The sequence below is a fragment of the Tachypleus tridentatus genome, chromosome 8 (assembly GCF_004210375.1).
Source record: "Tachypleus tridentatus isolate NWPU-2018 chromosome 8, ASM421037v1, whole genome shotgun sequence".
Lineage (NCBI taxonomy): Eukaryota > Metazoa > Arthropoda > Merostomata > Xiphosura > Limulidae > Tachypleus > Tachypleus tridentatus.
This window is the reverse complement of record NC_134832.1, coordinates 94,661,680-94,679,649: the sequence shown is the minus strand read 5'-3', so window position 1 is coordinate 94,679,649 and position 17,970 is coordinate 94,661,680. Positions and strand designations below refer to the sequence as shown.

At 34.3% G+C, this 17,970-nt stretch overlaps 1 protein-coding gene across 1 annotated transcript in view; it reads left to right on the top strand.

Annotated features, from left to right (window-relative positions):
• Positions 1-1,571: 1,571 nt before the first annotated feature.
• LOC143223966 (poly [ADP-ribose] polymerase tankyrase-like) overlaps positions 1,572-17,970 on the top strand; it is a 177,741-nt gene continuing 161,342 nt past the window's right edge. Inside the window, 2 exon segments of the mRNA XM_076452436.1 lie at positions 1,572-1,742; positions 10,515-10,668. Coding sequence (XP_076308551.1) covers positions 1,723-1,742; positions 10,515-10,668 — 174 coding nt within the window. The 5' untranslated portion in view covers positions 1,572-1,722.

The following is a 17,970-nucleotide window of genomic DNA, read 5'->3' as shown; positions in this document are numbered from 1 at the left end:
TTAAATTATTGTCCAATAGGTCCCTTGTTGTCTTTAAACATTAAGTTACGTTATATGAATTAACACATACAGACTTGTTAATTATTGCGATTTTTTCGGTTACTTTAGCTGAATATAAAAAAAAAAAAGACCTAATTTAAAGTGAAATTTTTTGTTTTTGAATTTCGCACAAAATTTTAGGACTACTGCGCTAGCCGTCCCTAATTTAGCACTGCGAGACTAAAGAGAAGGCAGTTAGTCATCACCACCCACTGCCAACGCCAACTCTTGGACTACTCTTTTACCAACGAATAGTGGAATTGACTGTAACATTATAACTCCCCCACGGCTGAAAGGGCGAGCGTGTTTGGTGCAAAGGAGATTAGAACCCGCGATCCTCACGCCTTAATCACCTGGCCACGCTGGGCCATGAAATTAGTAAAAACAAGGATTAGCCCACCGAGGGGAATCGAACCCCTGATTTTAGCGTTGTAAATCCGGAGACATACCGCTGTACTAGCGAGGGGCAGGAATGTCTTTCAATTATGGCTTGCGAACAGGCCATAACTGCTAATAGCGAACCAAAAACATCGCTATAACAACTAGAGTTGAAGAACAGGCTTCAAAATTAACTCTTGCATAGTTATTAGAGTGAAGTCACATATACAAAAAAGGAAAAGATTACATATATAATTTCATAAAGGTTCACCGTCTTGAAATCTGGATCTTTTTCACTTAGTAAATATTTTAATTCCATTCGGTAAAATAATGATAAAAAAAAAGGTTTGCATTTCCCATTTCTCACCAATCACGATCGTAAGTAGTCACTGCAATTACTGCATTCCGTCTTCAATAGATGACGTAGCAAGCGTAAGGAATCACTCCAAAATTTGTGTGTTATTAGTGTCAAACCGGAGTGATTTATGGCTCATTACCCACAAAACGTGCCCTGCATTTTCGGGGCCGTGGTTGCGATATATTAGTGACGACGAAAATAAATAATTCTGTCAGACAAGAATTGTTCGAAAATTGGCGGTGGTGTTATTGACTAGTTGCTTTTTCTCTAGTCAATCAATTCAAAATTATGGACAGCAACTTGCAAGTAACTTTGCATAGACCCTCCCACCTAGTGTCTTAGTGGCGAGTCTAAGAGTTTATAACACTGCAAAGCAGGTTTCGATTACTGTTGTAACAACACAAATGGCCATTGTGTAGTTTTTACCCTAACAACAAACAATCCGTTTCTGCACCTTTGCGCGCTTCAATTCTGAAGCGAACATATTATATTCTGATTTATTCATGCTGACGTGTGTATTTTCTTGAAGGAGAGAGATAATCGTAAGATACACGGTTTTTATGTACGAAGAAGAGTGTAGTTGTGGATTTTAACTACTACATCCTCTATACATGTATATCATTGTGTGACCTTGGTTGCTACCTGCTATTCCACAACATAAGCATCTTGTCGCTTAGTTTTCTGTTTGTACTATCAATATTATACGTCATCCAACAATGCCGTTGCTGTTACCTTTTTTATCTCTGGTATGTGGGAGTGCCGTATCGTTGACGCAGCTACAAACCAACTGAGAGGGCGTATTTCACATTGCTTTTATGTAAAATAGGAAGTCTCTATTGTTTTATGAAAAGTTTGAGGTGACTAATTAATTGGAAATTGGAACTGTTGACATATGATATAACTGTACTAGAATACTTCACTGTGAGCGTGTGTTAACGGGAACCACAATGTTAAGTAGGAAGAAAAGGTTTGTCATGATCGGTGTGTTTGAGTGTGTCACTTCAATGCTCTTAAAATAAGTCGTCAACACATAACAAATAAACACGATATAATTTTGTCCATTTACTGATTTGTGTAACTATTATATTTTTGAATGATGCAAGTTGTGTCAAAACTAATATACTGACAATGAGCGGTTACTGGATTAGTTTGAGTTTGGTATGCAATGTAATTTGTATGAAGTTTGCAAGCACACAATGTTTTGTTATTTTCATATTGGAAAGTTGAATTTGTGGTATATTGCATATATGTATGTGTATATATATGCACTCCATATAACTTTTGGTACATGTATTTATTTTGAAGATATGAAACTGTTTAAAAATTACGTGCTTCCTATGAGGAAATTATGATGTGTTTTATTGTAACATTTGAACAATGAGGGAGCCATTTGATTCTTCAAAGCCGAGGCTGAACATCTACAGCTGGCTACCAATACCACTGAGAAAAAGTGCAAACTTGAATCTCGCCCATTATTTATAATAATAGAAATAGTATATAACATTACAGTAGAGCCTGTCTACCATTGATGATTCATTCCATGAGCCAGCCCCTCTGTGAGAAAAATAAAAATGTCTAAACTAGAATTGGCTTATCTTACCAATTATTAAACTTTTGTCCTTTTGTATCCAGGATAATTGTAAACTTTAATATGTTCACCTCTTACTTGCATATTTCCTAAAGAAAATAAATTTGATAGATTACCTACACCAAATAGTCAACCTTTCCATCACTCGAATCATCTTTGTAGTTCTCTTCAAATAAACATTTTTCAATTTAGTCAATATTTTTTTAATATATAGCAAAACATTTAGGGACAACAAGGGGACTATTGATCCAATAAAGCTGTTCCATCCACTTAAAGTAAGAGATAAATGAAATGCAGCCATGATCATTTAAATATATATTAGGTCATCCTCTAAACTCTTAAATTTTCTGTGTGTACCACAACTGAAGGCAACCCATTCCAAATGCCAATCACTATATTAGAAAAATGAGACTGTCTAATCTGAAAAAGTTTTCTACCTGTCCAAAATATATATTTATATTTCATTTGTTATATCATTCTTACTGTTAAATAGAAAAATAGTTATGCTGTAATACTATAATTTCTCCTTATAACTTTGATCATATCAATTAAGATCTGTAACTCTTCTTTCTTTAATTTTTCAAGATAAAATGAATTTCTAGATCTTAACTTCTCTCCATGAGACACTCCTTTTATCCCAGATATAATCCTGTCCCCCCCCCTGAACCTTTTGAACAATTCAACGCCTTATTTAAGGTTAGGAGCCCAAGATTGAATACAATATTCTATTCTAAATGAGCCCTAACCAGTGACCTGTACAATGGAATTTTAACTTCTTAGAATTTATATTCAGTATTTCAGTAAATACAACTCAAAATGTTATTAATCTTACCATTAATAACAGCACACTGTGTGGATGGCTTAAGAAATTGATCAATCAAAACACCAAGGTACTTTTGTCTCACGATACTATTGATATTATTCCCATGAAATTTGTAACTTAAATTATTATAAGTTGATAACCAACATCATTTATTGCAATTATAAAGCTGTTAATTATTCACCCAACTCACCAGATGATGTAAGTACTTTGGAACAGTAGCAGAATCCTTTTCAAGCCAACACCACCTAAATCTTTAATATCTTGAGCAAATTTAAGCAATATATTGACCATTCTTATATCTATGCCACAGGGTAAATCACAAATAGTAAAGGTTTGAACACCGAACTCTGAGGTATTGTCACATTAATCCAGTTTGATTAACTTAATATATAAAATGTCTTTCTTCCATCTAGCTAGCCATTATTTGATTAAGTTATATTCCTCCCTACTCAAAGAGAAAGTGTTTTTTAACAAGCCTTTTATGTGGTTCATTGTCAAATGCTTTTTGAAATCCATATGTACCAAATCCAAAGCTTGCCCTCTTTTATATAAGCAATAATCTCTTCAAATAATATGAAAAATTCCTCCTCCAGTGAAACTCTCTTCACTATCCAAAAAAAAAAAGGTTTAAACTTTGTTAAATGACTTTTCAAAGGATCTTTTACTAGACTTTCAAAACTTTTCCTACCACTGGTATAAGACTAATAGGATTAATTACATGAGCAATTTTTATAAGCCTTTTTAAGAAAGGGTGGGTCAGTGGGTTTGGTGTTTTATGGTGCAAAGCAACCAGGCTATCTGTGCCCTTAAGAAAGGGAGTAACATTAGCCTACTACCATTCCTTCTATTGGCCTGTTACTCAAGGAATTACAAAACATATTAGCAAATGGCTTATATATCCAGTTCTTAACCTTCCTTCTTCAAAACCCTTTGGGAAACATTACTTGGTTTAGGAGTCTTATCATATTTTAAGCAACAAACAAAATTTTCTTAACAAGCTTAGTATTAACATGGTCACATTGTTCATTAATCATCACCTTTGAGCTTTGTTCAGAAATGTGAATACTATTTAAATTCTCGTTAGTTAAAAACTAAAGAAAATAGAATTTCATAAACCAGCCATCTTCTAATCTTCAGAAATAAGCTTTCCTCTGCCATTTCTCAAAGGCCTTACCCCTATTATAAAAGTTTACATGGTATTAATATATTTAAAGAAATTGTTACTATTAGTTTTGACACTTTAATAAAGCCTTTACATAGTCCTTTTTTGATTGTCTAAAGTAATTTTTGACTAATTATCCTGATCTTGTGTAATCCTCTTTCCTTTCATAACGGTAAGTTTAAACTTCTTAAGTTTGTAATTTTAATTTTATCTCTCTATTCATTCACTAGAATATAAAATGGTTTACCCTTCCCTGCCCAACAACAACAATCATGATTTTAAGAGGTTCTAACATCAGTGAATTCTGTTTTCAATAGAACATTTAACAAATGTAAGGAAACACTCCAAAAGATTGTCTGTTATCAAATCAGAAATAGTTCATGGTGAGCCAACCTGTTCTTTTGCTTGCAGCCACTTTTTTCTTTTCTTCTTTGTTAAAGGACATTGTCTATTTTGAATATTTAATTTTTTAAATCATGAATCAATTCACTGTCTTAATTTACAAAAGATTATGCTTGTTACATTTCTTGAAATTTCTTTATTTTTTAAAATTTTAAACTAAAATCTAAGCATTCATGATCTCCAGTTGCAGTAAAACACCAAACCTAATTAGCAATGGTTACTGGTTCCCAGATGCTTTGTGGTCTCTACTCTTTCAATCATTTTCATGTTAGAAGTTAACAATAAATCTAGAATAGTATTGTTCTTATGTAGTATATGTCCCATCCACTCGATGAAGAAAATTATTGTGGACTGTTTCTAAAAACCTGCCTCCCTCATGATTTAGATATAAAATTTTCCATTTGATATGTAAGAAATTAAAACTTCCCTTTATTATAATATTTCTAGCAGCTATAATTTCTCATTAAATTTGTCAGTCTGACATAGTATTCTCTAACAAGTTTCAAGTAAAGCTTTCTACCCAAAGTGTTGTTATATCCACTAACAGAACACAAAATAAATTTAACCTGCATTTTATTATTTGATATCCCTAACTTTTACAGGATGGAACTTACACTTTATGAAACAACTCCTTTCCTTTTTCTCATAACTTTATCTCTGTTGAATGGTCTTTACACTCTTATAACTGTGCATTTCAAAAACATTTCTGTTATAAAATTTGTCTGTACTAAGTCTTATTCATTCTAATAATATCAAAATCTTCCATTCTGATAATTGCTCCAAACTCATCAATTTAATTTTGTAATAGTTCTAGAATTACAATAGTAACATGTCATCATATCTGTACAACTACTTTTGCACATTGATTCCACATTACACTTTTCCTTACAAATTGTATTTTTCTTGCATTTAGTTTATTCTGGCTCTCACCACTGTTTAGCCCTACTTTAGAGCTATCTTTACAGATCAGGAAATAGCCCTTGCAAAGAAACCAGACTCTGCCCAATCAACATGTAATCCATCTATTCAAAAATAAACTTCCCATTAAACTGATCTCACAGGTCCAACTAATTAATTTACTTGTCCTTACAAATCAACCTAAACCTAGTGTCCCTGACAGAATTAATGTACTGTTCTCATCATTGAGCTTATTTGACCTGTCCTAGTTTTTCTTAAACCTTTGCTATTTCCCATCTCTCACACTTTTTTCTCCATCTTGGCATTGTCACCAACTCTAACTGATACATTTCTTGGTGCAATAAGTACTCCAAATGTGGCCTAACTAGTGATTTGTATAAAGGAATAATTTCATCTTTTGACTGTAAACTACATACAGTATTCTACAATTAATATCATTAAGGTCATTTATCAAATATTTTTCGACTAACCAACCAACTGATTCTAATCATTCTGCAGTACCATAATATTATAAATACAGCTAGAAATACAAGTATATTTAATATTATCCATGAAGTGTGCTAACTGTTTTAACATTATCAATACAGCTAGAAATACTAATGTGTATAATGTTATTCATAAAGTGTACTAACTGCCTTAACATTATCAATACGGTTAGAAATACCATGTGTTTAATGTTATCCATAAAATGTACTCACTATGCCTTTATTGATATCATTGATGTGAATAAGGAAAAGGATAGTCTGAAGCACTACACAAGCAACAAGGGTCCAATTTCTCTGAACTCCATTAACAATATTTTCTTTTTTTACTTACATTTATCCAACCACCATACAGTTCAGTTTTTATTCTTTCCCAAACACTTATTAATGTAATTTCATCAGCTAGTAGTTTGTGTGTGGCTTTCTGTGTCAGTATTTACAGATTGTGTATTATAAGGTATTAGATTCCATATTCAAAGGTGGAGGAGCTTAGTTAAAACTGTATTTGTGGGGAAACAAAGGTTATTTGATAGAGAAAAGTGAGGGAATGTGCACACACTCCTTTTGGCTGGGGTCTAGGGTTTGCTTTAAGGCTCTAGTAGTTCTTGTGTTTTAAATTAAATTTTATGCATTCTCCCAATTTTTTTGAGTTAAATCTTTTTTAATGTTGATACATATTTAGTAAGAGGGGAGCTACCACCCTCTTATCATAGCACTAATATTTTAATACTAAAGATATGGTTTTGAATGTAATTTAAAGATTTGTATACAGCCTTTTAAATTTGACATTTTTACTGCATATGAAACATACAGTATTACTATTAAGTTAGAGTTTAAAGCATCAGGTCAGAGGTTATCTCTTATATCCTACATTATTTTGTGATGAAATCAGTTATGCATGAATATTAACAGCTTTCTTGAGACTATCAAGGTGTCAACCAGTACTTAATGTTTTACATACAATATCCACTAGTTGCAATGTTTGTAGACAAGTCAGATTTTCTTTTTTTAATAGTATTTTTTATTGGATGTCACAGATTTACTGTGTTTTCTTGTTAGTCTTTTGTAACGTTTATATTACTTTCCATCTCATCCAAAAACCTCTTTGAGCAGGGCAGTATGTTTTGTGTTATAATCCTGCTGAACTACAAAGTCTGGGATAATTAAACATTATCTAATGGGTATTAGGTAGTGAAAAAAAGTGTTATATTGGTCCTTCTTCACAGTATCATCAAATTTGAAGAATATCTCTCACTCTTGTTTCATAAACATGTTTTCATTGTATTATAAATCTACTGCTATGTTCTTGTTTCATTATTTGCTTTTATAGCCTTGCTGAAACTGCTTATGGTTACAATTTTGCACATAAATTTGGAGTGTTTTCAAAAAGCTTTGATTTGTTTTGGGTCATTCCATGTCAAATCATCCAGGAGGTTGCAGGTGACCCTCACAGAATGCCTTGAAAAAATTCACATGTGCTCATCTACCCATATAATGAAATATTGCCAAAGATTAGATCAATATCTCTAATAGTTTCTGATTTACAGCCCTGTAAAATTCAGTTAATTTTTTAAATTTTTGGCAAATCATTTTTGGGCAACTTTGGCTGCTTGAAGCTGCAAGAGTAATGGTGGTAGAAGGTTGAAATTTGCTACACTGACTGAATTAATCTCACATAATTCAAAAATGGTCTCAAACCAAGTTTATCTCTCTTGGAATTTGCATAGTGAGGCAGTAAAACCACCTGAAAATCCAAAATTGTAAAAAATATTGATATATGTAATAAGCCATAGCTCTAAGACTTAATATGATACAAAGCTGAATATTGTTTTCTAATTTCCTATAACATATCAGTTGATAAATCAGCAATTGTTGTAATTAAAAGTCTGTTAGATTTCTTGTAAAAATATTTAGCTGCATGCAACTTTTTATGATCTAGCTAAAAATAGCCCACAGCTTAACCATGTCACCAGTTATTCAGCCTTTTCAGATTTTTACCATATATTCTTACATCTCTGAATATGATCTACATAAAAAATCAGGATGGTGTTCAGCCTACTTTTGGAGTTATAATTTTTTAAAGTATTCTCTGACCATACATGTTTTATTTTTTTTAAATTCAGTTCAGGTGTGTTACTGTGTGCAAATATATCCATACAATTTTGAAAAATACCTGTAAGAATTTTATGAACCCCACTGAAATATTCTAACCAGCCTTTCACAATGTTAAATAATGAAGTTGTAAGAAACAAGAAAGAATTAATTCATTTCTGAACAAGTTTATTGGCATAACTAGTTAGATCACATGGCAATTCAAATATATTGTGTATGCATTACAGTTATGCAGATATGGCTGAGTTTAAGATTCATAATATAATAAATACAAAGGTAAATCAGACACAAAAAGCACAGTGCTACAACAGGGGATAACTGAGAAAGATTATAATCACACCAAACTGAAATAATTGTGATAATGAAATGTTTCAAAAACATACTACTCTGGAAATGTACCTTATCATTAGAGGAAAACTGGAGAGAAAGTAGAAGTGCTTAAAATAACTATGTATAACATAGACAGTACAAAGTAGAGATTTCCTGAATATTATCACTTTGGTTTTCTTCCACAGACACAATCTTGAATTGGGTATGCTAACTGCTCTTTATAAGTAGAGGAAGTCTAATATTTTCCATGGAGCCTGAAAAAATTACAAATTTTTTTAAAGACATTAATGGACTGTGAAACCACATCCTAAGTAAATTGAGAATTATTTTGAGAAAAATTGGAGTTATGAACTTAAAAAAGGACTCTCCAACAAGAAAAAACACTCCAATGAAGTTAGTAATTTTTTGGTATTGATCACAAGATGATAAATAAGGAAAAGATATAAACATAGCAGTGAAAGAGGCAAGGGTGGTCTTGGAAATCAAAATCTGCATACAGTAGAGGATTTATGAAAGGTTTGCCAAGAGGTGATAATCTTGTTCTGTACCTATTAACAACTAAGATGGCAAGAATTGCTTCAGTTAGTTCAATCAGGACAATAAAGAGAAAACTTTATTAACACACATACAGAAATTACACAAGACAATTCATAAATATGTGACATTCAGTAGCTTAAAACTTGTAAGGTAATAATGCCTGTAGAAGCAGTGGTAATGAAATACTCTCAGCTAACCCTTAACTTCACTTTTCACTTAAGTATTTACATACTACAAATAAGCATACATTGATGTTACATGTTTATAATTATTAACATAATGATATCAAAAGTCAATCAGTAATAAACATCTTGTACAACCAATATTGTTCCTGAATTACATCATACACAGCTTAATCAAGCTGATTGTGTAAGATTTAATTAAGAAACTTACAAGTTATTGTTAATAGAAGTTATGCATGCAAAAAATGTGTAATGATATACCAACAGATGCTTCCATTTGAAAGAAGAAATAAAGAGAACTTAATTCCTTACAGTTGAGTGGTCTAAGGTTGACATCATTGTCTTTTACATAATCTTACTGTAGGGTAAATTGTAATGCTGAGCAATAATACATAATAATGGCTATCATACTGATCACAGTCTCTAGTGAAAGAATTAGTTCCAAGGGCAGCACAAGAAGTGAACTTTTTTTTTTTTTCATAAACTGTGATTAACCTTTGTTAATGATTAATACTGCTTGAATATCACAGTTCTGTCTCATTAACAACTGTATTTGATCAGTTACACAACTTACTCAGAATAGTTTTAAATATATGACTTACAGAAGCATAATTGTTTTTAGAAAATATAATTAAAGAATATTATATTTTGTTCTTTTTCTCATGTGTATCAATTTATTGAAACATTAGAAATAAGAACACTTTTTTCTGTTTATGTTTTATGCATCATTTAAAATGTAGAGGTTAAAGTTATATGGAGGCTCAATAGGTAAGGTACTGCTGGTGTTCATTTGTTATAACTCCAGCCATAAATTTGTGACTAATGTATAAGTACTAGTTTGGGATATACAATTTTTTTCATTTTCTAGAATATAGATCACATGAAAGTTGAATCTAATTTTAGTAGATCTCTGTAAGGGTTAATAGATTAACAATTTAATGTATGAAAACATAAAAGTAACAAAATTTAAAAGTGATTATGAAGTTGAATCTTTGAAAGAGTAATATGATTGTGTTATGATTGGTAATAAGTTCTTTGTGATACTAATGTGGTATAGCAATAAGTTCAAAAGAATAAACATATCAAATTCTCTCCTAAAAAAGAAAAAAAAAAATATTTGTTAATTCAATAAGCTGTTGAAAACATAATTCCTTGGTACTTCCTTTTTTTATATTGAAATATTTGTTGATATTCTTGAAACAGATATTTGAAGCAGAAAAACAAGCAAGGATATTTGGAGAGAAAAACTGCACAACGAAGCAGACGCATTATGGATCAGTACAATGGAACTGATGTCTATAAAGATGGATCTAATGTACTAATTAAGACAAATCATTCAGTTATTTCACAAAAAAAAGTACATTCATGATTAGATAAATTATTTTGTTAAACCTTAAATATACCAATTAAGAGAGAGAGAATTTTAGTAACTGTATTTTATCCTTGTCTGTGAAATATTCATTTATCAGTTTTTTCATATATCCTGCATGTAGCTCTGTGCATCAGAGTTCAGTGATTTTCAACATGATGATGGTTAATTACAATATAAGATATTGAGTCTAAAGTTTTAATATTATGAAATTTCACATTTTGAATGTAAGGTTGAATTTATGGTAATATAAAATCTTATATTGCAATAAATATAATAATTCTTACTATATAATTTACAAAATATGGAAGTTACATTTAAATTATATTAATATACAGTTTTGCTAATAGCACTGAACATTATAGTATTTATAAACTTGAAATAACATTCATTGACATACTTTAAAATAGTTGCTTATAGTTCCTTTGGTAATACGATGTTCAGAAGTATCCAATGTGTACAACTTAATTAAACTTTTCTTATTCATATTTTCTTTTTGTAGAATTGAAAGTAAGAACATACACTAATGTATCAGCTCAAGCATTTTAGTAATGAAAACATCTTGAGAGAGGAGCAATTATATTTAGAAATATGTTGCATTAGGGTTCCTTTTAAGTGTTAAAAAGTGTGTCTGAATTATCCCAGTATTGGTTCTCATTTCCTCTCCTGGTCACTTGTCCTTTTCAGCCTTTCCCTTGGATTCCTTGGCCTTGGAAGGTTCTGTTCTTTCAGTTTACCTCCTCTGGGATCTAAACATCCACCCACGTATTTGCCATGCATGGTGACCTGTGAAGGGGAGGAGAGGATCCTGGTGGTTGAGGGGTCCAACCCTAATACACCATTTTGGCCTTGAATTCCTGTAGATGGGCGGCCTTTAGGTGGCCACCCTTGGGTCAATCGGCTGGTTCACTTGGGCAAGGGTTAACCAAGTACCAGTGTTGGAAGATTTCAACAAGTGTTGTGGACATTGTGTCTGATGCTGGTGTTTGGGTATAGTGCTCATGAAACCTAGGTATTGCTGCAGTGTCCTTGCTTGACATTGTAGGGCTCCATGGTGGGTGGGGTCAGTGGGCACTGAAATTTTCTTTTTCCTATGGATCCTCCAGTCAATAGATAAATGATTACATCTTGAAGATTCTGATCAGCAATCTTCAACATCTGTACCACTAGCTGTACCTCATTTTCTTATCCCACATTTTCTTTCAGAGAAACCTTTAGGGAAAATGTCCTCCTTTTTTATTCAGAAGGGACTGGAGGGACTTGCTGGCTCTCAAAGTCAGTAAAGAAGCTTCAGTCTGGAGACATACTGGTGGAAACATCCACATCTCAACACAGTGAATTCATCTTGAATTCAAAAGCAGTTAGGGATATACCAATTGAGGTTACACCTCATGCTACTTTGAATTCATCACGAGGAGTTATTGTTTGGAGGGATTTGAAGAACATCTCCGAGTCAGAGATTCTCACTGGTTTCTCCACTCAAGGAGTTTCTGCAGTGAGGCGCATCTCCACTCGCAAAGATGGAGTTACATTGCCGACCAACATCCCCGGTTTGACATCAACATCACCACGTGCACCTCCCACCATCAAGGCAGGTTATCTTAATTGCAGGGTATGGCTGCACATTCCAAACTCTCTTTGATATGTCCAGTGTCAGAGGTTCAGTCACTCAAAGATGTCATGTCGTGGTTCCCTGACATGTGCTTGTTGTGGTGGCAAGGATCATGATGCCTATGAGTGTGAAGCAGACCCACATTGTGTCAATTGCAATGGCTCTTACCCATCCTACTTTTGTTCTTGCACTAAATGTTTGGAGGAAAAAGAGGTGCAATGTTTGAAAATGATTCATAATACTACTTATCCTGAGGCTCGAAAATTGCTGTCCACCATTTCATCTTGGACATATGCTGCTACACTTCATTTCACAACTACAGTGGGAGTGCAGACAGATCTTTCTGTGCCTCCAAGAGAATCATTCTCAAAACAAATGAAAAGCCTTTTAACCTCCATGGTTAAAAAAGTTGATGAATCAACTTCTACACCCATCTCTGTCCTTTCCATACATTCCAATAAACCCCAAGATCCACACCCTTTGGTTCCAGGTACAGGCATTTCTTTGGATACATCTTCTTCTCCCACCCCAAGATGCAAAACAATCATTCGTTTACATCCTCAGTCACTAGATTCCCATTCCAACAACAAAGACATGCCCAATCAATCAAGGGCAGGATCCATGGAGGTCATAAACCTCCCATGCATAAGGACAGTAAGGAAAAAAAATGTGGTCATAAACAGAAGGGTTCTCCAGCCAATCACCTACACGTCATTAAAAATGGCCACCTTGATACAATGGAATTGTCAAGGTTTACGCTCTAATCTGGATGACATCAAAACACTGATTACTTCTTACCATTTTATTTGTCTTTTCTTACAGGAAACACTTCTGAAACCTGCTGATACAGTCACCTTTCAGCAGTTTTCTTTGTACAGAAATGACAGGCTGTGTGATGGACGAGTACATGGAGGGGTGGCACTGTTGGTTGATCAGCATGTGCCTACCCTGTCTTTGTCACTCAACACACCCTTGGAGGCTATAGCCATCCATGTTTCCTTGGGTCATACCATCACTATTTGTTCAATCTACCTGTCACCTGGAGAGACATATGATCAATCAGACCTTGATGCTCTCACTGAACAGTTGCTGTCTCCATTCCTAATCCTGGGGGACTTTAATGGACATAATCCCCTCTGGAGAAGTGCTGGTATTGATAGAAGGGTCTCTCTGTAGGGTGTATGCTCTCTGATCACCTTTCTCTTTTCAATACTGGTTCTTTCACTTATTTTTATGCACCTAGTCAGTCCTTTACTGCTATTGATCTCTCAGTTTGCTCCTCTTCACTATTCTCTCAATTTTCATGGATGGTTGACAATATTCCAGCAGTGATAATTTTCCTATAATTTTGAGAGGGACTGGCCATGATCGATGCCACCCAACCCGCATGCCCCAGTGGAAGATTGATCAGGCAAACTGGGCTACTTTCACTGCTCTCACAAAACTTGATCCTGCCATCTGTCAGCCATCAATAGATGACTGTGTGACAGCAGTAACTGACTGTATTATACAAGCAGCTGTTCAATGTATTCCTAAAAACTCGACAAATTTTTCACTATATCCTCGTCTATATCCTGCCTGCCACATGGCACAGAAGGCTCAAAAATGGGCCTGGGATACTTTCCGTAGGTATCCCACACTTTCAAACCACACCCCTTTCCAGCAGGCCTGTACACATGCTAGATGGGTAAGATGTCAAAACCAGAAGGAATCTTGGATTATATTCACAACTGGCATATCTTCTATCTCCAGTTCCAGAGTCATATGGGACAAGATTCAAAAGGTCTGTGGGTAATACAATTCTATCCCCCTCTCAATCTTACTCTCTGATGGTCAGGAAGTAGCTGATATCTGGAGCATCACTGATACTCTAGGTGAAAGCTTTTGTCAGGTATTTAGCACTTTTGCTTCTTCCTCTACCTTCTTAGCCATCAAGACTCGGGCAGAGTGATCACCTCTTTCCTTTCGAGCTGATTGTCTCAATGACTATAATCGTCCCTTTACACTGGTGGAACTGAAACTGGCCCTTCATCGGTCTGGCAGTACATCGGTTGGACCAGATGATGTACATGCTGCACCATCTATCTCCTGCTTCTCTTGATATTCTTCTAATTGTTTTTAACTGGATCTGGCAGGAGAATGTCTTTCCTGATGCCTGGTGCCAGGCTTTTATCTTACCTTTCTCTAAGACTGAGAATGATTCCAAGATTCCTTCAAACTACCATCCAATTGCTTTGACAAGCTGTCTGTGTAAGACTTTAGAGAGGATGGTTAATGCTTGTCTTGTTTGGTTCCTTGAATCAAACAACCTTCATTTGCCCACCCAGTGTGGGTTCCGATGACAGAACTCCACCATGGACCACCTGATTCAATTTGAAACATCAATCAGAGAAGCCTTTCTCAAAGGACAACATCCTGTATCAGTATTCTTTGACATTGAGAAGGCTTATGACACAACATGGTGGTATGGCAAACACCTGGGTTACATGGCCATTTATGCATTTTTATTAAAAAATTATTAATGGACAGGAGATTCCAAGTTCATGTGGGTTCGATAATTTCTCATTCTTTTCTATAGGAACTTGGAGTCCCTCAGGGCTGTATTTTGAGTGTCACATTTTTCAGTATCAAGATTAATGCTATCACTGAACAACTCTCTCTCACTGTTGCAAACGGGCTCTATGTTGATGACTTTCACTGCTTATGTCAGTTGTCGAACATGAGATATATTGAGTGGCAGTTACAAACTGCCCTCAATCATGGACCACACCAAATGGCTTTAATTTCTCTTTCTCTAAAACCATTTGCATGCACTTTTGCTGCCGACAGGGTATTCACCCTGATCCTGAACTCTGTACCTTTGAAGTTGCACTGCCTGTGGTCCCTGAGACAGAGCTCTTTGGACTTATCTTTGATCGTAAGCTGACCTTTATTCCACACATTAAGCAGCTATGTGTCAAATGTACAAGAGCACTGAACATCCTCCATCTCCTATCTACCACCACTTAGGGAACAGATTGATGTTCTGTGCTAAAGATATATCGTGCTCTTATTCGATCAAAACTAGACTATGGATCACTGGTCTATGGTTCTGCCAGACCCTTGGCCTTAAAGATGCTGGACCCCATTCATCATCATGGACTTTGGCTCTGCACTGGGACTTTTTGCATCCTCCCCAGATCAAAGCTTATATGTAGAGTCTCATGAACCTTCTTTGCACCTCCGTCACTTGCAACTGTCATGCACTTGATCATTTAGAAGCTAAGCAATACTCCAACTGCACTATTCATACTAACTCACTTAGCTCTCTACTGGCCCTGGAATTGCTTCCCATTGGTTCACACCCTGTTCTTGCTGATATTCAAAACCGAGTGGCCAATTTCTCTTTAACATCTTCTTCTATTCAGTTTTTCTGCATACCAAGCCACATTGGTATTCACAGGAATGAGCTTGCAGGCATGGCAGATAAACCTACCTGCTCTGGCACTATCACTGCTGTGCCTCTTCCATACATGGACTATGGTCCTGTATTCAAGGCTTGGCTCCATGTCAGCTGGCTGTCAACTTCGAGTGAGCAACGCAAAAACAAGCTTTTCCAAATAAAACCCTATGTTGGACTTTGGTCATCTTGCTTCCATAAGGATCAGAAAGAGGAAGTTGTTCTAATTATACTACGCATTGGTCACAGGTTTTTAACTCATCGTTTTCGTGTGTAGTCTTTGTAACAATCAGATCACAATAAGCCACATTTTACTTTCTTGCTGTCATTATGACTCTCAATAACAGCACCATTTTAAAAATGTTCAGTCCCAAGGTTTGTCTTTAATGTTAGTGTTATTGGTGATGGTGACACTGTCCACCCTGAAAAAGTTTTTAGTTTTTTAAAGGCCATTCATCTTTTTAATGTCATTGAAGTTTTTTAATGTATACATTAAACATTTTTTAGTGTGGTTAAAGAATCACAGTCTTTCTAGTTCACTTTGAAATTAGAAATTGGCCATAACATTAAATAACTCAACACCAGGACTGGAAAGGCCAACTTCAGGTGACTGACACTGCTGTTTGAACTGTCCATTTGAACTACCCATTCATCATTCTTGTGAGTTATTATTAAAATTTTGCAACACGTCCTTTAAAACTTTTATTACTTTACTTTTTGACAATGGCCATAATGATACATAATTCGGAATCAAGACTGAAAAGGCCAACTTTAGGTGACTGATGGTGGTTCTTGTACTTACCTGTTAGTCTTCCTGGCAGGTTATGATAATTACCATTTTGCTACAGAAAGTTCTTTACAACTTCTCATACTGTAGTTTCTCTCTTAACATTGTATACTTGCTGTCAACATTGATTTTATGCTATTTATGTTTTTCAATGCTGTTTTGTTTTACCATCATTTCCTTTTATGTATTTTACTACATTTACTATACTTTTACCTTTTTACCAGATGTTTGGCACAGATAGCCTAGCTGCTTTGTGCCATAAAACACTAAATCAACAACCAACAACCTTGGCCAGATCATTCTGCCTCTACACTTCCCACTCCAATTTCTAAATTTTTCTCATCTTCGTGTCATCCTTATCCAATGTCAAGTTCATTTCTTATCTTATTTGTGACTATATTTGAAGGGATGGTAAAAGAATTATTTGTTGTGTACTGGGCAACTGAATTATTTGGAGACACTGATCAAGTGTGGAAAATTTTTCATGATATATTTATAAATATTTAAATAAATATATATTTTTATAGAAAGAAAAGGGTAGCTGCAAGTAAAAAACAAGATAAGTTTTCTTGTAAAGAGTATAAGGTGTAAAATTAAATAAAAAGCATCACAAATTTAATAAGTTTAAATTGACTGGTTTGAAGAGAAATTTAGAAGATTATAGAAGATGAAGAATTTTGGTCAAATGAGAAATTAGAACATAAAAAAGGGTGTATAAAGAAAGGTTGACTAAAAATATAGAAATTAATAGCAACTATTTCTTTCTGTATGTTAAGAGTAGACAAAATGTTAGAATTGAGGTAGGACCCTTGGGAGATGATAAAGAAAAGCTTGTATCTGATGATTATGAGGAGACTGGATTATTAAATTATGTTTTTTTCTCTATTTTTACCAATGAAGATTTGAGTAGTAATCCTTGTCTTGAACAATTGATAGATGTAAACAAAATTGGACAATATGATTGCATTAATTCCGAGCTTGTTCAAATAAAATTGGGAAATTTAAAAAAATGATAAAACTCTTGGCCAGATAATATTTCCTCAAGAGTTATCAAGGAGGTTAAGAATTTGATATACTTTTATTACTACAATTTTTTTTTTTTGAAGTCCTTAAATAGTGGGCAGGTGCCAAGGATTGGAAGTTAACAAATGCTTCTCCTCTTCTTGATGGACATAATAAAAATTGTCCTAATTATTATATGGCTATTAGTCTCTCATCAGTTGTGGGAAACGTTTTGGAAAATCTAATAAAAGATGCTGTGCAAAGTCAATTAACCCTATGTCTGCATTATAAAAAAAATTGTAGTATAATTGCTGTAAGGAATACTTTTGTGGTAATGACCTGGGTCAGTTACACTCAACTTGTATAGATAAGGTTAAAACAACTTAAATTTTATTAGCTAATCAACATGGCTTCACTAAGGGAAAATCTTGCATTACAGATAGAGTAAAG